This window comes from Delphinus delphis, chromosome 4 (genome assembly GCF_949987515.2).
Source record: "Delphinus delphis chromosome 4, mDelDel1.2, whole genome shotgun sequence".
Classification (NCBI taxonomy): domain Eukaryota; kingdom Metazoa; phylum Chordata; class Mammalia; order Artiodactyla; family Delphinidae; genus Delphinus; species Delphinus delphis.
Window position 1 is genome coordinate 96458761 of NC_082686.1, and position 17055 is coordinate 96475815.

At 45.7% G+C, this 17055-nt stretch overlaps 1 protein-coding gene across 1 annotated transcript in view; it reads left to right on the forward strand.

Moving 5' to 3' along the window:
* Positions 1 to 2772: 2772 nt before the first annotated feature.
* The window catches only part of MECOM (MDS1 and EVI1 complex locus), a 568111-nt gene continuing 553828 nt past the window's right edge, over positions 2773 to 17055 (forward strand). The window contains exon 1 of the mRNA XM_060011178.1: positions 2773 to 3173. Within this exon, the coding sequence (XP_059867161.1) occupies positions 3137 to 3173 (37 nt within the window). The 5' untranslated portion in view covers positions 2773 to 3136. The remainder of the gene's footprint in view (positions 3174 to 17055) is intronic.

Genomic DNA, 17055 nt, shown 5'->3' on the forward strand with positions numbered 1-17055 from the left:
AAGAAAGAGAAAGAAAGAAAGAAAGAAAGAAAGAAAGAAAGAAAAAGAAAGAAAGAAAGAAAGAAAGAAAAAAGAAAAGAAACCCAGCTTTCAGGTTTGAAAATAAAAATGACGATTTCGTGAATACTTTTGTTCAACAACAACAACAAAAAGAATGATGCCTTATCTTTTCACAATGCTTTGGCCCGAGGGCACAGAGGAGTTTGTGTTTATTATTTCGGTTAGAATATGTTGGATTCGCTCGTGTCCGGAAACTCTTGTAAAGACCAGGCAAAAGACCCTTTCGCTGAAGCGACCGCGACCCCAGGGATTTTAAAAACCAGAAGGGGAGGGTGCTCCAGCCGCGCCTCACTCCCCCCACCCCATACCCTCTAGAAAAGCTTCAACGACGGAGATCTTTGAAGTTGGGGGCATCAGCTTTGATTTTCTTTAGTTTTCCATATCCCACCCAGTTCTCCTCACAGCCCCCATCTCACCCCCTGACCCGCCACGTGGTTTATAATTTCTCAGCCGAAACAACCATCGCAGCTTCACGTGTGGGTCTTGTATTTAATCTTGGGTTTGATTACATGGTACCTTCATTTCCTAGGAAATTCCCCGTCCCTCCTCTTAACCTCCTCTCTGCAGTGGGACCCGGATATAGACCCCCTGGGGATGAGATGAAAGGAATCAAGTAGAAAAGTGGAGGGGAAGGTGGTAAGTGCTTTTATTTTTTTTCAGCCCCCCCATCCCCCCCGGAGTGAGAAGGTGAAATGAAACATCCCAGGCAGAGCCTCCTCCTGTCCAGGGCGCCCTTTGGTCCTTAGTGGACTCCACCTCCCCTCCTGAAGGCCAAGGACCTTTAGGTTCTGATAGCTGGGAGGGGCTTGATCCTTCGGGCTGCCCCTCTGTCCTCTGGCCTAGGTGAGGGTCCCCAGAGAGTCCCTTAAATTGATCAGAAGCAGTTTCTCTGAACTTCTTGACGGCCAGTCTAGTGCGTTTTTCTCTCTCTAGAGATTTTACTCCCTTTGGTGAAAGCTCTCAAGCCCCATTTCTCTTTTTCCACTGAGGACATTTACTGGTCGCAGGGAAGGCACTCCTTCATCTAAACTGAGGGAAGCCAGTGAACTCACAATCACAGACCCTGGGCATCTACATCCAGAGTGCTGAAGTGCCTGGTGCTTTTGCACCAGCTGAATGTATAAGCACAACACCTGTATGTACAGGGCAATAGAAATTGTAGAAGGACTGGAAACATCCCGAACCCCCAACTTGCCTCTTTAGTCCAGAAGGGATGATAGAGTTCTCTTGTGCCCGTGTGTTTGGGCACCAGAGCCTTCTCTTTTGGAAGCTGTTTTACTCCTACTCTGTATAATTCCTTCCTTTACCCTTCTCTGCCTCCCCACTTCCCTTCCTCACATTTCAACATGACACATCTGTCTCCCTTGGGACCTGTAGCTTGATTTTCCAGGGACCTGTATCTTACAGCTAAATGCCCCTGGAATTACACAGCTCTGGAGAAAGAGAAGTTGATGGGTATCCCTGGCAGGGTGAATCTTTCGAATTTTAATTTCCTGCAAGCCATTGATGGATAATACTCTTTGGGGTTGACCCTTGCTATTTGTTCATTCACATCCCCAGTCCTAGTTTTGACAATAAATGACAACAGGTACAACTGAGCCTTCTCAGTTATCTTCCTTCCCCTACTCTGCCTTTGCCAAACTCTCGCCCAGGACCTGATATTCTTTTCTCTTTCCTTTAACTTGAACATCAAGGATGTATCGTTGCAGCACAGAGACAAAAAGATTGTAATTTTCTTTTATGGTGTCTGACAGGGTTTGCAACAGATATTAATGGAGACATAAATAGCTCATGGAAGGCACTGAACGAAATTGTTTAGTGCAAGGAGGTTGTACCAAGAGAAAATCCATACATATTTGGGATTGATTCATACCTTGAACACAGCTAGCTCCTTTAAGAGGTCCCCATTTCTGCGTGCCCACTTCTTTGGTAAATCCTGTAATTAAAGCACATTTCAACAATGTATTTTTTAAGAGGTGTGGGGGGATTTCTCCCCCACCTCCTCCTTCTTGTGACCCGGGAGGTCGTGGGTTTAAGCGAGTGAGTGAAATTGCAGGCAGGCTGAGCTGCAGCAGGAGGCGACGGGGGCAGCGGTGGGGGAGGCCGGAAGGTGACAGCCGACCTCAGGGAAGGCAGAAGGTCTTGGATGTCAAATGCCCAAGCTTTCCGGGACCTGGGAATCAAGGGTGATCATCACTACTTGGTGAGAATAGACCAACTGATATGTTACAAGGATGGCAGAAAACGTTGGCATTACACCTAAAGTCAAGGAAGAAACGTTTATTCTGCTTTCAACTCTGAAAGCAGAAGCCGCAATAGCTTCAGTAGCAGTAACAGCGGCAGCAGATTTCCCGAAGTTCAGGATGATTCTCACTTTCTCCTGGATCGCTCGCCGAGAGTCCGGTCCTTCTAGTTCTTTAGTGTGGGAAAGATTTTAAATGTCCTCTCCCCTCCCCCCACTTCTTGCTTTTCCCCAAGGACGGTATAGAAAATTTCCTGCACTTTATGTTGGGATAAACAATAATACTAATAATACAAGCTTACTGGTGATTCCAACACGAAATCAATCATTTGCCCTAGTCTTTTCATTTCTTTTTTTTTTTTTTTTTTTGGGCGAGGTGTCTGCTCCCCTCCGACTCCCTGTGCTCGCTCCCCGCCCCCCGCCGCCCTCCCCGTGGCTCCCTTTCTCCGCCTCCTCGGCGATTGCCATCTGACAAGATCTCCAAATCAAAGTGATAAATCGCTCCAAACTTTTTTTGGCGGCGTTGAGATGTTGGAGGGGCGTCTAGCGCGCATGTGCGAAGGTGTCCAAACTGACAATGCTGGAGAGATAGCGAGTGTGGATTGAGAGAAAGGGAGAGAGGGAGGGAGAGAGAGTGAAAGAGGGAAAGACAGAGAGTGAGTGTGTGTAAGTGTGTGTGTGTGTGTGTGTGTGTGTGAGAGAGAGAGAGAGAGAGAGAAAGAGAGAGAGAGAGAGAGAGGAGAGGGAGGGAGCGAGAGGGAGAGCAAAAGAAGGAAAAGATCCAAGAAAAAAAAAACCCAACCACACACCAGCGGCTGCAGGACTGGGCACAGCATGAGATCCAAAGGCAGGGCAAGGAAACTGGCCACAAGTAGGTGCAATATCCCTTTTCTATTGGCTTTCACCCTCCTCTGCCATCTTGCATATCTGTCTACAGCGCTCCGGGAGGGAGCGCGGGGCTGCCTCTCGCGCAGGAGCCCCGGGCGGAGGGCAGGCGCAGAGCAGACCCAGCAACCTGCCGGTCTCAGCCTCCGCGCCGGCCGCCCGAGCTCTCGCTCCTTGTTTGGGCGCCAGAGGAGCCAGGGCAGCCCTCAAACCCCGTGCACGGACCAGCTGTGGCAACCCCGGTGTGGGGGCGGGGTGGGGGCAGCAAAGACCTGGGTGGGAGGGAGGAGAGAGCGCGAGAGCGAGCGGGAAGGGGTGGGGTGGGGGGGGTGGGGGGGTGGGGGAGAGGAGACGCGAGAGTCTCCCCCTCCCCTCTCCTTCCCCCCAGGCGGAGGAGAGTTGCCTCTGGCCAACCAGCTAGTCCCGGGTGTGGGAGGGGGAGCGGGGAATGGGGTGGGGGGCGGGCTGGGGAGAGGAGGCTTTTCGCGTCTGGGTTTGTTTCTGGGGTTTGGGGTGGGTGGCAGGCTCGCAGGGAGCCTCAGTGGCGGCGGCGGCGGCGGCGGGCATCAGTGGTGGAGTTGGGAAAAGTTGCGAGGCGGCCGCTGGAAGTTGCGCGGGCTGGCGGGCTGCGCCGAGCGGCAGTTGCGGTAGTGGGCGCTGTGCGCTCGGCCGTGCACTCAGGCGTGCGCGGCGAGGCGGGAGGACTGGGGTGGGGAGTGGGGTAGACGAGGGTGGAGGCTGTAGTCTGGTGGGGGTGGGGTGGGGAGGGCACGGGCAGAGCCGAGCTACCGGCTCAGCAGAGCTGCGGGCAGGTGGGGAGAGAAGAGGCCCCGCGAGCGCCTGGAGAGCCGGGAGTGGAGGGCGCACAGCCAGCGGCGACAGCCGCCGAGGAGAAGGAGGCCGAAAGGGCGCGCTCCGGCCCGCGAGCTCCAGGCTGGCTGGGCGCCTAGTGACCCCCAGGGGGCGGGCTGCAGGGACACTGGGCCGCGGAGAGGGTACGGCGGAGCCTCCCGGGCTACTTCTGGACGTCTCGGGTCACTAACCCTCCCCGGCGCCCCCTGCCTGCCCGGCGTGGAGCGGCCTTCGTCACGCGGGACAAGGGCTATTGAGTTCGGGGCGGGGGCGACGGTACGCCCATCCCCCACTCTTCTCGCAGAAGTGTTGGGTGACTTTGCCCGGCCTTGCCCGCCGAGCCGACACTGTCCGAGAAAGCTAGAGCCTCAGCCGGGACTGTAGGCGACGGGACTGGGTTTGTCCAAATGCTTCTACCTCGAGTCTAAGGGTACCCAGCGGTGCCGAGGACTGGAGCAATCTGGAGCAGTCCAAAGCGCTCCTCCTCAAGGTGTCAGCACGCGGGGCTGGAGCAGCCTCGGAAAAGCAAAGGCCGCCGTTCGCTCTTCCCCTCGCTGAAAACAGAACTCTAATTGTTTTGCTTGTGGACCAGAGAAAGTAGAGATGGGGTGGTGGGGTGGGATGCGTCCCTCAAGTGAAATCCCCAGTCTCTCCCACCCCTGCGTATTAAAGCCAAGTACGCCCCGCGCCTTCCCGCCTTTGGTGTCCCCGCCACAGCCGCGCGGCAGGCAGAGGCACCTCGGCGGGCTCGGTTTCTTTGGCGGTAAGCGTCCGCGGTCTAGCCCGGCGAGATGCTGTCATCCTAGGCGTCTTTCCAGTGCTTCTTCCAGTCCTCACCCAAGCACTCCCTCATGCCCAAATACGTTTCCTTTCGCTCTGGTCTCAGGGATCAACCTATGTATAGGGCTCTTTGGGTCATCAGTTCATCTAATTCTCTTTCGGATATTGTTCATTTCACTTAGCTTGGATAGTGTCAAAGCGCGCCAGTGGAACTTCTATTTTTCCTGTTTGCGTTTAATGGGGCCGATGTCTTTATTTTCATCTGAGGAGGAATAAATGTACATATGCTCGGAGGCCTGGGGGCTTCAATTCCGACTGAAGGTTAGGCGTGTGTGTGTGTGTGTGTGTGTGTGTGTGTGTGTGTGTATGTGTGTGTGGTTGGGGGGACGAGACGGGGGTGGGAGAGCCGATTTCAACGCTGCCTAAGTTGTGAAATGAAAGCCGAACGCTTCGCGCGCCTCATTGCTTGGTATCCGCCGAAGTGAAAGCAGAACACAAAACCCTTCGAATTTCTTGGGCAACTTTTCCGACTATTTTAATTACCAAGTTGTACGCTGCCGTATTAAAACATTCCCGCACGCACAGGCCACTCAACATCCAGAAACCGAGCCCGGTTCCCGATCTGATGATACTTGTCATTCATCCAGAGGGAGACCCGTTTATTTTGTCTCTGGTGTTTCTAAGGATGCTGCTGCGGCTTTCTGATAACTAGATGCGAACTCTTACAAACTTTTCTTGCTAAGCCTCAGGTTCTCGCTCGCTGCTCCAGCTGTTGCCGCCGCGGCTCCCTTTCTCAGACAGGAGCGCTGCTTTATGCAATTCTTCAGTTGCAGTCTGGGTAATAAAGGAAATCATATTAAAACTAAGGATTTTTTTGTATTTTAAAGCGCTATTTCCTTCCCCAGCGTAGTGCGTGAGTTTCCTAGCGCATGGCGGAGACAGTCGGTTACCCCTGCTGTGAATCTAACGAAAACTTTGTGGCTGTGTCTGCACCGGTTTCTTTCTTTCTCTGGGTTAGGAAGAGGCAGTGTGACCAGCATACTTTAAAAAACAAAACCACCTTTCTTGTTGCAAAAGTAAACATTGCAATGGAATCAAATCACTTAGAAACAGTCGTTTTCTTGATAGATTGTTATTCTTTTTGTGTTTTGTAAATTTCTTTGGTGGCCAAGTCCTGTCGCGATCTTGGCTGTGGTACAGCATTCCATGAACCCAAACTAGGGACCACAGACCCTGAAAGTACCCGCTGAAGTTAAACTCAGACTGAATGCACAGCCTACTTCCCAACTTACAGGGCTTGTTTTTTTTTTTTTTTTTTTTTTTTTTTTTACACAATAGTTAAAACCGATAAATTGGTTGCAAATCATTTGGGAGGAATAAACCATTTCATTAAAAAAATAAAGAAGGGAAAAGCAAGAAGATTGACATTTGTACTGTCTAAAGCCCTTGGCCTTTATTCCCACCTTTAAGAAAAGAAAACTAAAGCCAAGCAGGCTCTGGCAGCGCCGTGAGGCTTCCCAGCCGTTTTCTTGGGCGGCAAGGACAGCACCTGGGCCGTGCCAGAAATGCCAGTTGCAACTGTTTTCTTCTGGTGATGGGAAAGAAGTGAAGCTGGATCTGCCCAGCATGTCTAGGGCCCGAAACACCGAAGGAACCCCACTTCCCTAAAGTGACACCCGGCAGGGTTTCAATCACAGCAGTGAACGAGTTGCAACGAATAACCCCCCTCCGCCTTAGCTACCGGGCCCGCAGAAGTCTCGTAAAGACCCAGAAGGCGATGCGATTAGCAAGACCCCGGCAAGGCGAGAAGGGGGGGGGGCACTTGTTTCTTGTACACTTGATCTCTGTTTAAAAAGAGGCTCTGAAGTAGGTAAGGTAGATGACGACCCTTCCGCTCGCGCTTTAATTCCTCACCTTAGCAGCCCAATACCTAAGATAGTAAAGGAACCGCAAGCCCAGGTTCCAGCCTCCACTGCCCCTATGCCCAACTGCTTGCGTTTTCCTTCATCCTTAAAATAACTCAGATGAAAACACAGAGCTTTGTTTAAAACACGTATTTTATTTGTTTACTTCAGACTGCTTTTGAGGAGGGAAAAAGCGTTTGCCCTACGGAGGCAGAGGCCCCTTTTAGGAAGGCGGTTAATTTGCCATTACTTGACCATTACCCTGGTTTAGGACTTCTTTATTGCATTTGGCACTTGGAGCGCAGTCTTCCTGCAGCATTTTGATGTGTTTCGCTAAAAAAAAAAAAAAAATCTGTGTTTAGGGGAAGGTTAACAACGCTTTTCATTTCCCCCTCACACTCATCGTCAACACTGTGGAAGGGGACGGTTCATTAGCTACAGGGGCAGGAAGCCTGGAATAAAAGGCTCCTTTTTCAGGTATTTATTTGTAGGGGCTGAGGAGTCGCAGGTCTGGGTGACGATGCGCGTGGCGGTGTGTGTATAAGTGTGCGTGATTGTGTCTTTTGCGGGGGAAGCCCAGCTCGCAGGCTTTCTGAGCAGAGTCCTCTCCTTACTGCCCGGGGCGCGGCCTCCTCCGCAGACATTCAACACGTAGGACACTAATCGAATAGAAATGAACGCGTCATTCCATGACATTTTTACTTTCTTCTTCTTTTTTAAAAGTTGATGGTAATAATTCTAAGCAGTTTTTCTTTAAACATCTTGTCGTTTGGGAGTTTATTTTATTTCATTTCTCCGAGTTGGGGCCAGGTTATCCGAGGCTGCAGAAGTTGCCTGGGGTAGGAAGGCCACACAGCTGGGGACTCCCGGCTCCGTCCCCCCGGACAAGTAGGGAAAAGGAGGGCAAGAGAGCACCGACTTGTTGCCCTCTGCACGCCTGGCCCAGGCTCCTCTCTCCCCACACCTCCTTCGTTTTGCCTCTGCTGGAAGCGGGCCCTGAAGTGGGGAAACTTGACTTGTCATCTTCTGGCCAATGGCTCTTACCCTGTTCCCAAGGTACTCAGGGCCTGGCAGAACCCTATTCCCAAGAGCTGGGTACACCCTCCCACCCCTCCCATCAGAACCCGATGTGATGGGGCCTGGGGGTGGAGCTGGGGAGGCCCTAGAGAGCAGGGAGGCAGTGCTCCCCCAGGCCTCCCCACACCTCCCTCCTCCAGCTGCTGGGCTCCTGGCTCCCAAGCTCAGCCCAGAAAGCTTCTTGCCTCTTCATCCTCAGAGGTGCTGCACGCCTGGCGCGCTGCTTCCCTCGGAGCCGGGTTTGCATTGACCGTGTACAGCACAGGAACACATGCGCCCTCACACACACTCACAGCTCAGGGGTTCAGGAACATCAAGTGTGGAGGGGGGGCACACACTCATTCACTCTTCCTGGCAGGGCAGGCCCCTTCCTAGCCCACCGGGCAGGGAAGAGAGGGGCTAGTGGGGAGATGGGGCGGGAGGAGACAGCCACACTTTAAGGACGCCAGGCACATTTTTCTGGAGAGGTGGTTAACCCTTCCTGGGCTGGAAACGAGGCTCTAGGCCCTTTCTACAAAGATCTGTGGAGTCTGCTTTTCTTTTCGGCTGGGTGGCCCAGTATGAATCATTAGTTCCCTTCCCACTCCATTTGCCAAGGTCCTCTTTCTAAAATTAGATTTTCCCCTTCCCACTCTTCTGGCCTTCTGAGTTTACCAGGGAGTTCTCAAGGAAATTGGCTGGGTAGTGAGAAGAAGTGTGAGGAAGAGGATAAAAATGAGACAAACAAATGGAACAAAACACGAGAGGGGAGAAAGGAAGAGAGAAACAGCATGTTTCTTCTTCCAGATCCCCAGTTTGCACACAGATGGGTATTATATTTTTTCCCCCAGTAAATGAAAAAAGTGTAATCCTTGTTAATTACCTTTGCTTACATGCCATACAAGAAACTTCAGAGACGTTTCTACATAAGGAAGAAACTGTTTACAAAACTCTTTCAAAAGTGTGACATATTGCTCCAGTTCAGCACTAAAAAGCTAAACACACTTACCCTCCTTTGAAGTGCCCTGGCTAGGGCAGCTTATTTGAGTGCGGTTCAGATATTGCTGTGGGTATAACTAATGGCCTCTACCTATTTAGCTCAAGTGGGAGGAGAGAAAGGCCTGAATTCCTTGTCCAATGGGTCCCTCTGGAGACTGGGTTCTGGTTCCTGGCCAGTTCTGTACAATGTCAACATTGAATATTTGAATTCCCAGACTCTATTTAACAAGTTTCTAAATAAATAAACTCATTGTGTGTCTGTGTTTAAAATTATTTCACCTCTTCCATAAAAGCTACAGCATCTTATTACATTGGCCTTGCAAGTTGATTTTTAAAAAAATAAACAAACAAACAGAGCGTAAGGCATTTTAATAGGCAGACCTGAACAACATGTGTGTTTTGCAAAGACATTCTCTTACGTGTGGCTGAGTAGGTGCTATTTAGAGGATCTTGGGCTGTTCTGTGTGATGTGGTAGTGAATTATGTTAAAAAACCAAGCTAAGTTCAGAAAGTCAGTGCAATATTAATCACATCCAAAGGGAGGCTTGACTGTGTAACTGTACTGTCTTTAGATATTTGATAATGTTGCCTGCTGGGTCCTACAGGACAGAGAGCTTCACTGATGTGTCCTAAATGGCTATCTGTAGGCTTCTGCACTCCATAAGCATTGGCAGGTGTGGAACTCTGCCCAGATGGAGTTTTGTTTCTGGGCATTTTTATTCATCTATCTTTGTCTGCCTTTGTAAGTTGGAAGGGGTAGATACACATGTGTTATCCTAATATTTCAGTATGGTTTTGAAATGGACCACACGAATCCTACGTTTTTACTAATCTCTCAGCATTTGAACATCCACAGCATTTTTATTCAGATGGGAACATACTTGTTCTAAGAAGTACACACTTAATTAAAAAGAAAACGCAAGTTCTGGTCCTCTTTAAAGTGTGGACCCCATCTGGAGTTGTTAGGAAAGGAAGTAGAATTCACTCTAATTTATGTGGATAAAGGACAACATTATTAAAAAGAATGGGATTTGAAAGGGCACATAGCAAAACCTATAACATTTAGCTGGTAACATGGAGATCTCAAAGCCAAGAAAAAAATACCACCAACCCATGCAAACCCTAAAATAGATTACAATGACCTCAGCCATTTTCATTTTCAAAAATAATAGCCATGATTAAAATGGGGGGAGTGTTTTACTTGGAACCGTACTCTTCTGCATTATTATAAAAGCTGTTTTGTGGTTAAAGAACTGTTTCATTATAGAAAAAAAAAGCAAGTGAATTTTAATCAAATTCCTGACTCTTCAAAAGCTCTCGTTCTTGAGTTACTTCTTACTTTGATTTTAGTTATTATTCTTATCCATCCGCAAATGTGCTGCTCTTGGTTTGTGTACTCAGCTAAATCCTTGACTACTAACTTTTGAAACAATTCTAAAGGAGAAATCTTATTTAGAGAGGCGACTTTTATTAATTCTTGCAGTCACACCTGCCTAGGCCTCGCTGGCTGTATAATAGGAAGGACCAAAGCTTTCTTAACCTGTTCAAGAACCTGCGTAAAGGAATTGATTTTGTAAGTTAAGGTTGTTCCAAGTGTGACATTTATGAAAGTCTTTGTACATAGCCCTTGGTGGGCTTTGGCGATGGGCAGGCTTAGGAAACAAATAATTGGTGAGCAGCAATGAGCCACGTTTCCTGGTCATGAACATTACCCGTGTGCTCATCAGAGACTGCATCTGGGTGTGGTCCCTGACTGAATAGCCAGGTCATCTTCAAGCTATTGAATGACTCTGAGCTCCAGGATCTTTCCTTGTAAAGTAAAAGTTACAGTACCACTTTCTTGGGCTGCTGTAAGGGTTAAACGGAGTAAATGTACCCATCATACCTCAGTCACAAGCTGTCATTCAGTAAATCTCAGTCACTTCCCTTCTGATAGATCAGTTACATTTTCTGAAGAGGAGTTTTTAGACATCCTCCCCTCCTCCCCGTTCTGTTTCTATGCAGTCTCAGTTTTAGAAGTATTTGCATGTATATAGTAAGCAGTTTGTATGTCCCCTCATAAATCACACCCTCAGGATAAATGGGCGTCATATCTAAAATTTGGGCACATCAAAACTGTCTACACCAAGCCAAACTACGCAGTACATTTATTCTGAAAGCTTGAGAATCTTCCTTTGCCCTTTTTTGGGGGAGGGAAGGGGCACTGTGTGAATAAAGTGACTGAGATGTCAGCTTTGCTCCCCAGGTGCATGTACGCAGCCTAAATTCAGTTGTGCGTATCCTCCGTTTGTCAGGAGCCCTTGTGTATGAAAATTTTACTCTTAAGGCACTGAGTTTTGTAAGTCACTTTACTACTCTAGCTGAGTTGCTCTTCTCTAAATGAGAGGATTGGACTAGAGCAGAGCTTGTAAACTCAAAGTTGGCAGGTACGACAAATGAGTGAGGCAAGGTGGTATGCACACTAGCTCTCTTATTTTTATTGAAAATTTTGGCGCCCAGCCTTTGTACTCCAGAACAAGGGGCAGTGGTAGGGCTGTGGCAAAAGCTGGGCCTTCAAGACTTCTCTTAAGCTTCCCCAGCTTGCTTCCGCCATTTGGGAAAGGGCTCCCAGTGCCGCTAGGTCTTCCTTTTTTTTTGGTGAACCAGAACACACATTTATTAAGTTCCCTGTGTTACATGGGTGCGGTTTGTGGCACCCCAAAACAATGACAATAGTAACATCAAAGATCACTGATCACAGATCACCATAACAAATGTAATAATATGAAAAGTTTGAAAAACAATGAGCATTACTCAAATGCAACACAGAGACATGAAGTAAGCAAATGCTGTTGGAAAAACAGCACTGATAGGCTTGCTTGAGGCATGGTTCCCACAAGCCTTCGAATTGTAAAAAACCAAAATACCTGTAGGTCTTCCATTTTTAAGAGAAGCTACATATCTGGATTATTCTGTGAATTTTTCTCTACTTTAAAATGTTGACTCAATTTAAACAACAACAAACAACATTCTGCAGGCCCAACCAAACACCTCTGTCTGTCATGTATATAGTTCATGGACCCTGGTTTTTGCAATGTCTGGATTAGATGATTTCCAAAGGTCCTTCAAAGTTCCAACATTTTACTATATCCACAAGGCTTCCTGGATATTACCTTGTATTTTTAAGATCTATATCTTCCTCCTCCTCCCCAAAGTTACTGTGTGTGTGTGTTTTGATAGGTGGAAGCACTTATTACAGAATCTGATATCTGGCCATTTATCTGGAAAAAAAGTCTTTCTCAGCCATGTTGTGTCTTTCTTTCCCTCCACGCTGCTTCATCATTAATTGGCTTAAGAAAATAAACTGAAACACTCACTCCCCATCTCATAGCCACTGGCTGCCATTCTTCCTTATTTCTCACTCATCCCAATTCTTTGATTTGTGGGCTAGGGGTTGGGCAGTAAATCATTAGCAGACAGTTTTCTGTGGTTTTCCTCAGTGGGAGAAGAAGTCATTTGGCTACTGTGGGTATAACAGAGGAAGAGTTCACCCCTGCCCCCTAGGAGGGTCCAGATGTTACGTCCTGTACATCTGTAACTGAAGAACCCAACAGACTTTTAAGACATGAACCTAAGATGGAGATATCAGTTTTTAAGGGACGGATGTATTATTTGACAAGAGTGGCTCTCCTTGCAGGAAGATTATACATGTCAGGGAGCATTTGAAAATAAACACACATTATTGTGTTTATGGTCATGATTTGTATTTCTAGCAGAAGTGGTGGGTGAAGAACAGGTAAAATTAAATCCTGGGGACTAAAAGCGCCAAGTATGGGGACGGAATACTGATACAACCGATTCTCCCAATAAAGTCTGGAAGAAGAACTCTATAATATCTAACTCAGCACTACAGTCAAGGGACTGGTCAATAAATACTTGTTACTTTCAGTTAACATTGTTGGAAAAATCATCACATAAAGCAATGCTTGTAGAGTAGTGATGAACCATGCTTGTAAGCATTATACGAGGGTTATGAGATACCCAGCTCCCAGTTTTTACACCTGATACTGAAGCCCAGAATTTTTAGCCCGGCCTTTGAGGATCTCCCACTCTTGAGTCAGATGGGGATTCTGAGCCCAGGTTCTGAGTTAGATTGGCCTGGCTTTGAATCCTGACTCCACCATTTACTAACTGGGTGAAATAAAGGTGAGCCAGTTAATTTTTCTGTGCCATAGTTTCCTTAATTATAGACTGAAGATATTTACTTCATGTGAGGATTTGATGAACTAATGCATTTAAAGTGCTTTTTTTTTTTTTTTTTTTTTTTTTTTTGCGGTACGCGTGCCTCTCACTGTTGTGGCCTCTCCCGTTGCGGAGCACAGGCTCCAGACGCGCAGCCTCAGCGGCCATGGCTCACGGGCCCAGCGGCTTCGCGGCATGTGGGATCTTCCCGGACCGGGGCACGAAGCCGTGTCCCCTGCATCGGCAGGCGGACTCTCAACCACTGCGCCACCAGGGAAGCCCTAAAGTGCTTTAAATATACTAAGAACATGTTGATTATTATTTTATAAAATTTTCAGGCTTATTTGTCTCCTTATCCAAATTAGTCCATTCAACCTGACTCGTTTAATCATTTTACTTCTCTCACTCTCTTGTCAGCCCAGTCTTGTGTTTCCATTTCCAACCTTTGGCCACGATGTTGCCATATTCTGTAGACCTACCCATACTGTACTTTGACCATCAATATCTAACTCCTTTAAGATTTAGTTTAAACCCTTCCTTCTTCATGAGGTTCATCCTCATCCCTCCTGTAGACGTGCTTTCTCTATGTCTTTTCATTCCAATAGTATGGAATTATCTTTACCTATCATCATTTGGGCATTTTGTTATAAATTCCTTGTCTTCACTAACTGTATCTTCTTTTTCGAGCTAAACTGTAAAACTCCTGGAGAGTCCATTTCTGTTTTGTACAGTGCCTGTTTCTATGTTTTGTATATGGCAGATATCAGTATAGTTAGGTGATGGTGTTTAGCGATGGCCTTTGGTGGATTATGTGAACCCCTTCAATTTCTTTGCCTGTAAAACCTTCGTAGTCAGGTAATGTCAGCACTAGCATTCTGGGATATTTGACACTTTAATTGCATACTAAATCCGCAGTTGGCTTATTTTGACAGTGATAAACCCCCTGGAAAACACATTTGGAAAGTAGAGTATTATTCCTAATTTTCACCAATAAATGCTACTCATTTTGCCAGTGCAGGTATAACCCATGGCTTCTCACTTAAATTACAAATTGTTATTGATCCACATTTGATCTTAAGGTTTATCAAACTCTGTACTGTACCTGGTTCTGGAGACTGTCAGTGGAATCGAGGTAGAGGTGGTGAAACAGTTTGTGGACTCATGTAATTCCTAGGGACTTGGGGGTAGTCAGCTTCACAAAGGTCACCAGAAGCCCAGTTTTTAGATAAATTCTAACTCTAATTCAGGCAGTACTAATAGAGATCATAGCAACAATAATTTTGCTGCATGTTTTAATGTTCATTTATAATGAAAGCCTCTTTCAGTTTAAGGCTGACAAAATGATGTTGCATGAAATCTTATTTAACTGATCAAATTAATCCCACCCACCCAATGGGGCCCCCTTAATTCAGATGCAACCATGTCTTTCTCCCCTTGAATCCCTACACCCCTTTCCCCCACCCACCATTTTACAAATCTCTCATCTCTGTGGAGAAAACAGGGCTATTTGTGCCTTGGATAACTGTCCTCAAGCTCTGAATGATTGCAGGGTTTCAGTTCCTGTTAGAAGTTTTCTTCTCCCAAGACCAGCCTGGTGTGACTTTTTATTTTATATTGGAGTATAGGTGATTAACAGTGTTGTGTTAGTTTCAGGTGTACAACAAAGTGATTCAGTTATACATATACATGTATTTATTCTTTTTCAAATTCTTTTCCCAGTTAGGTTATTACAGAATATTGAGCAGAGTTCCCTGTGCTATACAGTAGTTCCCTGTTGGTTATCCATTTTAAATACAGCAGCCTGTACATGTCAATCCCAAACTCCCTAACAATCCCTCTCCACCACTCTTCCTCCCAGAAACCATATGTTCGTTCTGTAAGTCTGTGAGTCTGTTTCTATTCTGTAAATATGTTCATTTGTATCATTTTTTTTAAGATTCTGCCCGTAAGCCATATGACATGATATTTCTCTTTCTCTGTCTGACGTACTTCACTCAGTATGACAACCTCTAGGTCTGTGCATATGGCTGAAAATGGCATTATTACATTTAATCAGTGGGGTGTGACTTTTTGTCCTGCTCTTAGAACTGCTTTTAAGGCATTAGGAGGCCCTTTAAATAAGGGAAGAGACTAAGAACCACGATTTTTAAATTTTATTTTACATATTTATTTTATTGGAGTACAGTTGCTTTACAATGTTGTGCTGGTTTCTGCAGTACAGCAAAGTGAATCAATTATATGTATACATATATCCCCTCTTTTTTAGATTTCCTTCCTATTTAGGTCACCGCAGATCGAGTGTATACAGTAGGAAGAACCACGATTTTATACTTTGGTGCTGATTATAGACTTTACCTTTGGCAGGAGCTATGAAATTTAGTAATAAAGTGTTTCATGATAAGATGATAACAAAAATGGAGGGATTGAGCAACTATCTTTGTATCTGGAAGCATCATGGTTTTTAACCTTGTTCTGGGTCTCAGACCCCTGCAAGAATGTGATAAAAGGTATGAGGTCTCTCTCTAGAAAATACAAATCTGCATACAAGTTTTCATGCAATTTCAGTGGTTCATGGACTTCTAAATTCCAGCCATAGGTATTATAATGGTTCACTCATGTGACCAGACTTGCTGTACCCTACTATGTTTGTTATATAACGTCTTTTAAGTCTTTATCAATATTTTTTTCATTATTTTAGAAATATTTTTTCTGCTTACAAAATTTATACTTGTTCTAATAATTTAAAAACTGCAAAAATTATCACACAGGAAATGGAAGTTCTTGGTAGTTTACCCTCTTTTGTCACACACTGCCTGCAGATGGCTACTATACACCGTTTAGTGTGGTGCATCTATTAGCATATATATGTGTATATATATATATATAAATTTATAACTTTTTACAGCAAGTTGCTTTTTTCTATTTAAAAACTTAATCATATACCTTTGACCCTTCCCCGTCACTATGTATCAATCTAACCCATTCTTCTAAAGGCAGCAGATCCTCCACTGTTTGGACGTGACACATTTTACTGAACCATTCCCCTATGGATGACATTTGAGTAGTTTCCCGTTTTCAGAACAGGGCAGAGAAGTTCCCCAAACCAGGACTCTAAGGGAAAATGAAAGTGAAGTGTACAATTAAAGGAAGCTCACAGTTCAGGGTGAAGTGTGCTGGCCTCTGAGCCGTGGACACAGTGGGGCTTTGGGAAGGTCATGGAGGGTTGCCTCACCCTGTCAGGACAGATCAGATTTCCAGGCATCTTTACCCACTGAGGTCCAAGGGTCAAAGCCAGAGCTAAGGTACATCTTTGTGAGATCCACTGTGATATATCACTGATATTTCAAGCTTCCTGGATTGTTCTGGACTTCATATTTATGCCCATTTCCATTTTCTGCTGCTGCTCAGAACAGGCTATAGCTGAAATCAATTCACATACCCCTAACTGGATAAGGACAAGTAAGTTGTCGGGGTTTCAAATCTCAAGTTTTTGTTTTTAAATTACGATTTCTTTGCATGTACATTATTATCACTCTGTCCTATCCTGTATATACAGCTTAAACCAACTGATGGGACTAGATAAATGCAGAAGGTTATCGGAAGCCAATCAAAAATTTATTCGTGTTCTTAAAAAAATTACCCACAATAATTTCTAACCTATGAATTGGAAAGATTTTCTCTGGGTAAGCGTGCTATGGGAAAAGTTTTATAATGGAAACTGTCTCTTACTTTTAACTATAGCATCAAAAATATGACAGTATAATGTTACACACTAGAGCCCATCAGATGCAAAATTCTAGTTTTTGATTATAAGTTGTAAACCAGGCTAGAGAGACTTTTGAAAAGTGGTTTTCTTTGGCAAGGATGTTGTTGATTAAATATAAAAAATTCAGAAAAAATTAGTTCATCCCATTCCTTTACACAGAAGTTTACAAAAATGGAATAGCTGGGTTTTGGTTCTAGTGGGAACAACTTTACTTATTAAAGCTCATTGGATTATATTAGACTAAAAACACACTAGACATTTTAGATTGGATTTGAAAAGGCATCATTCAA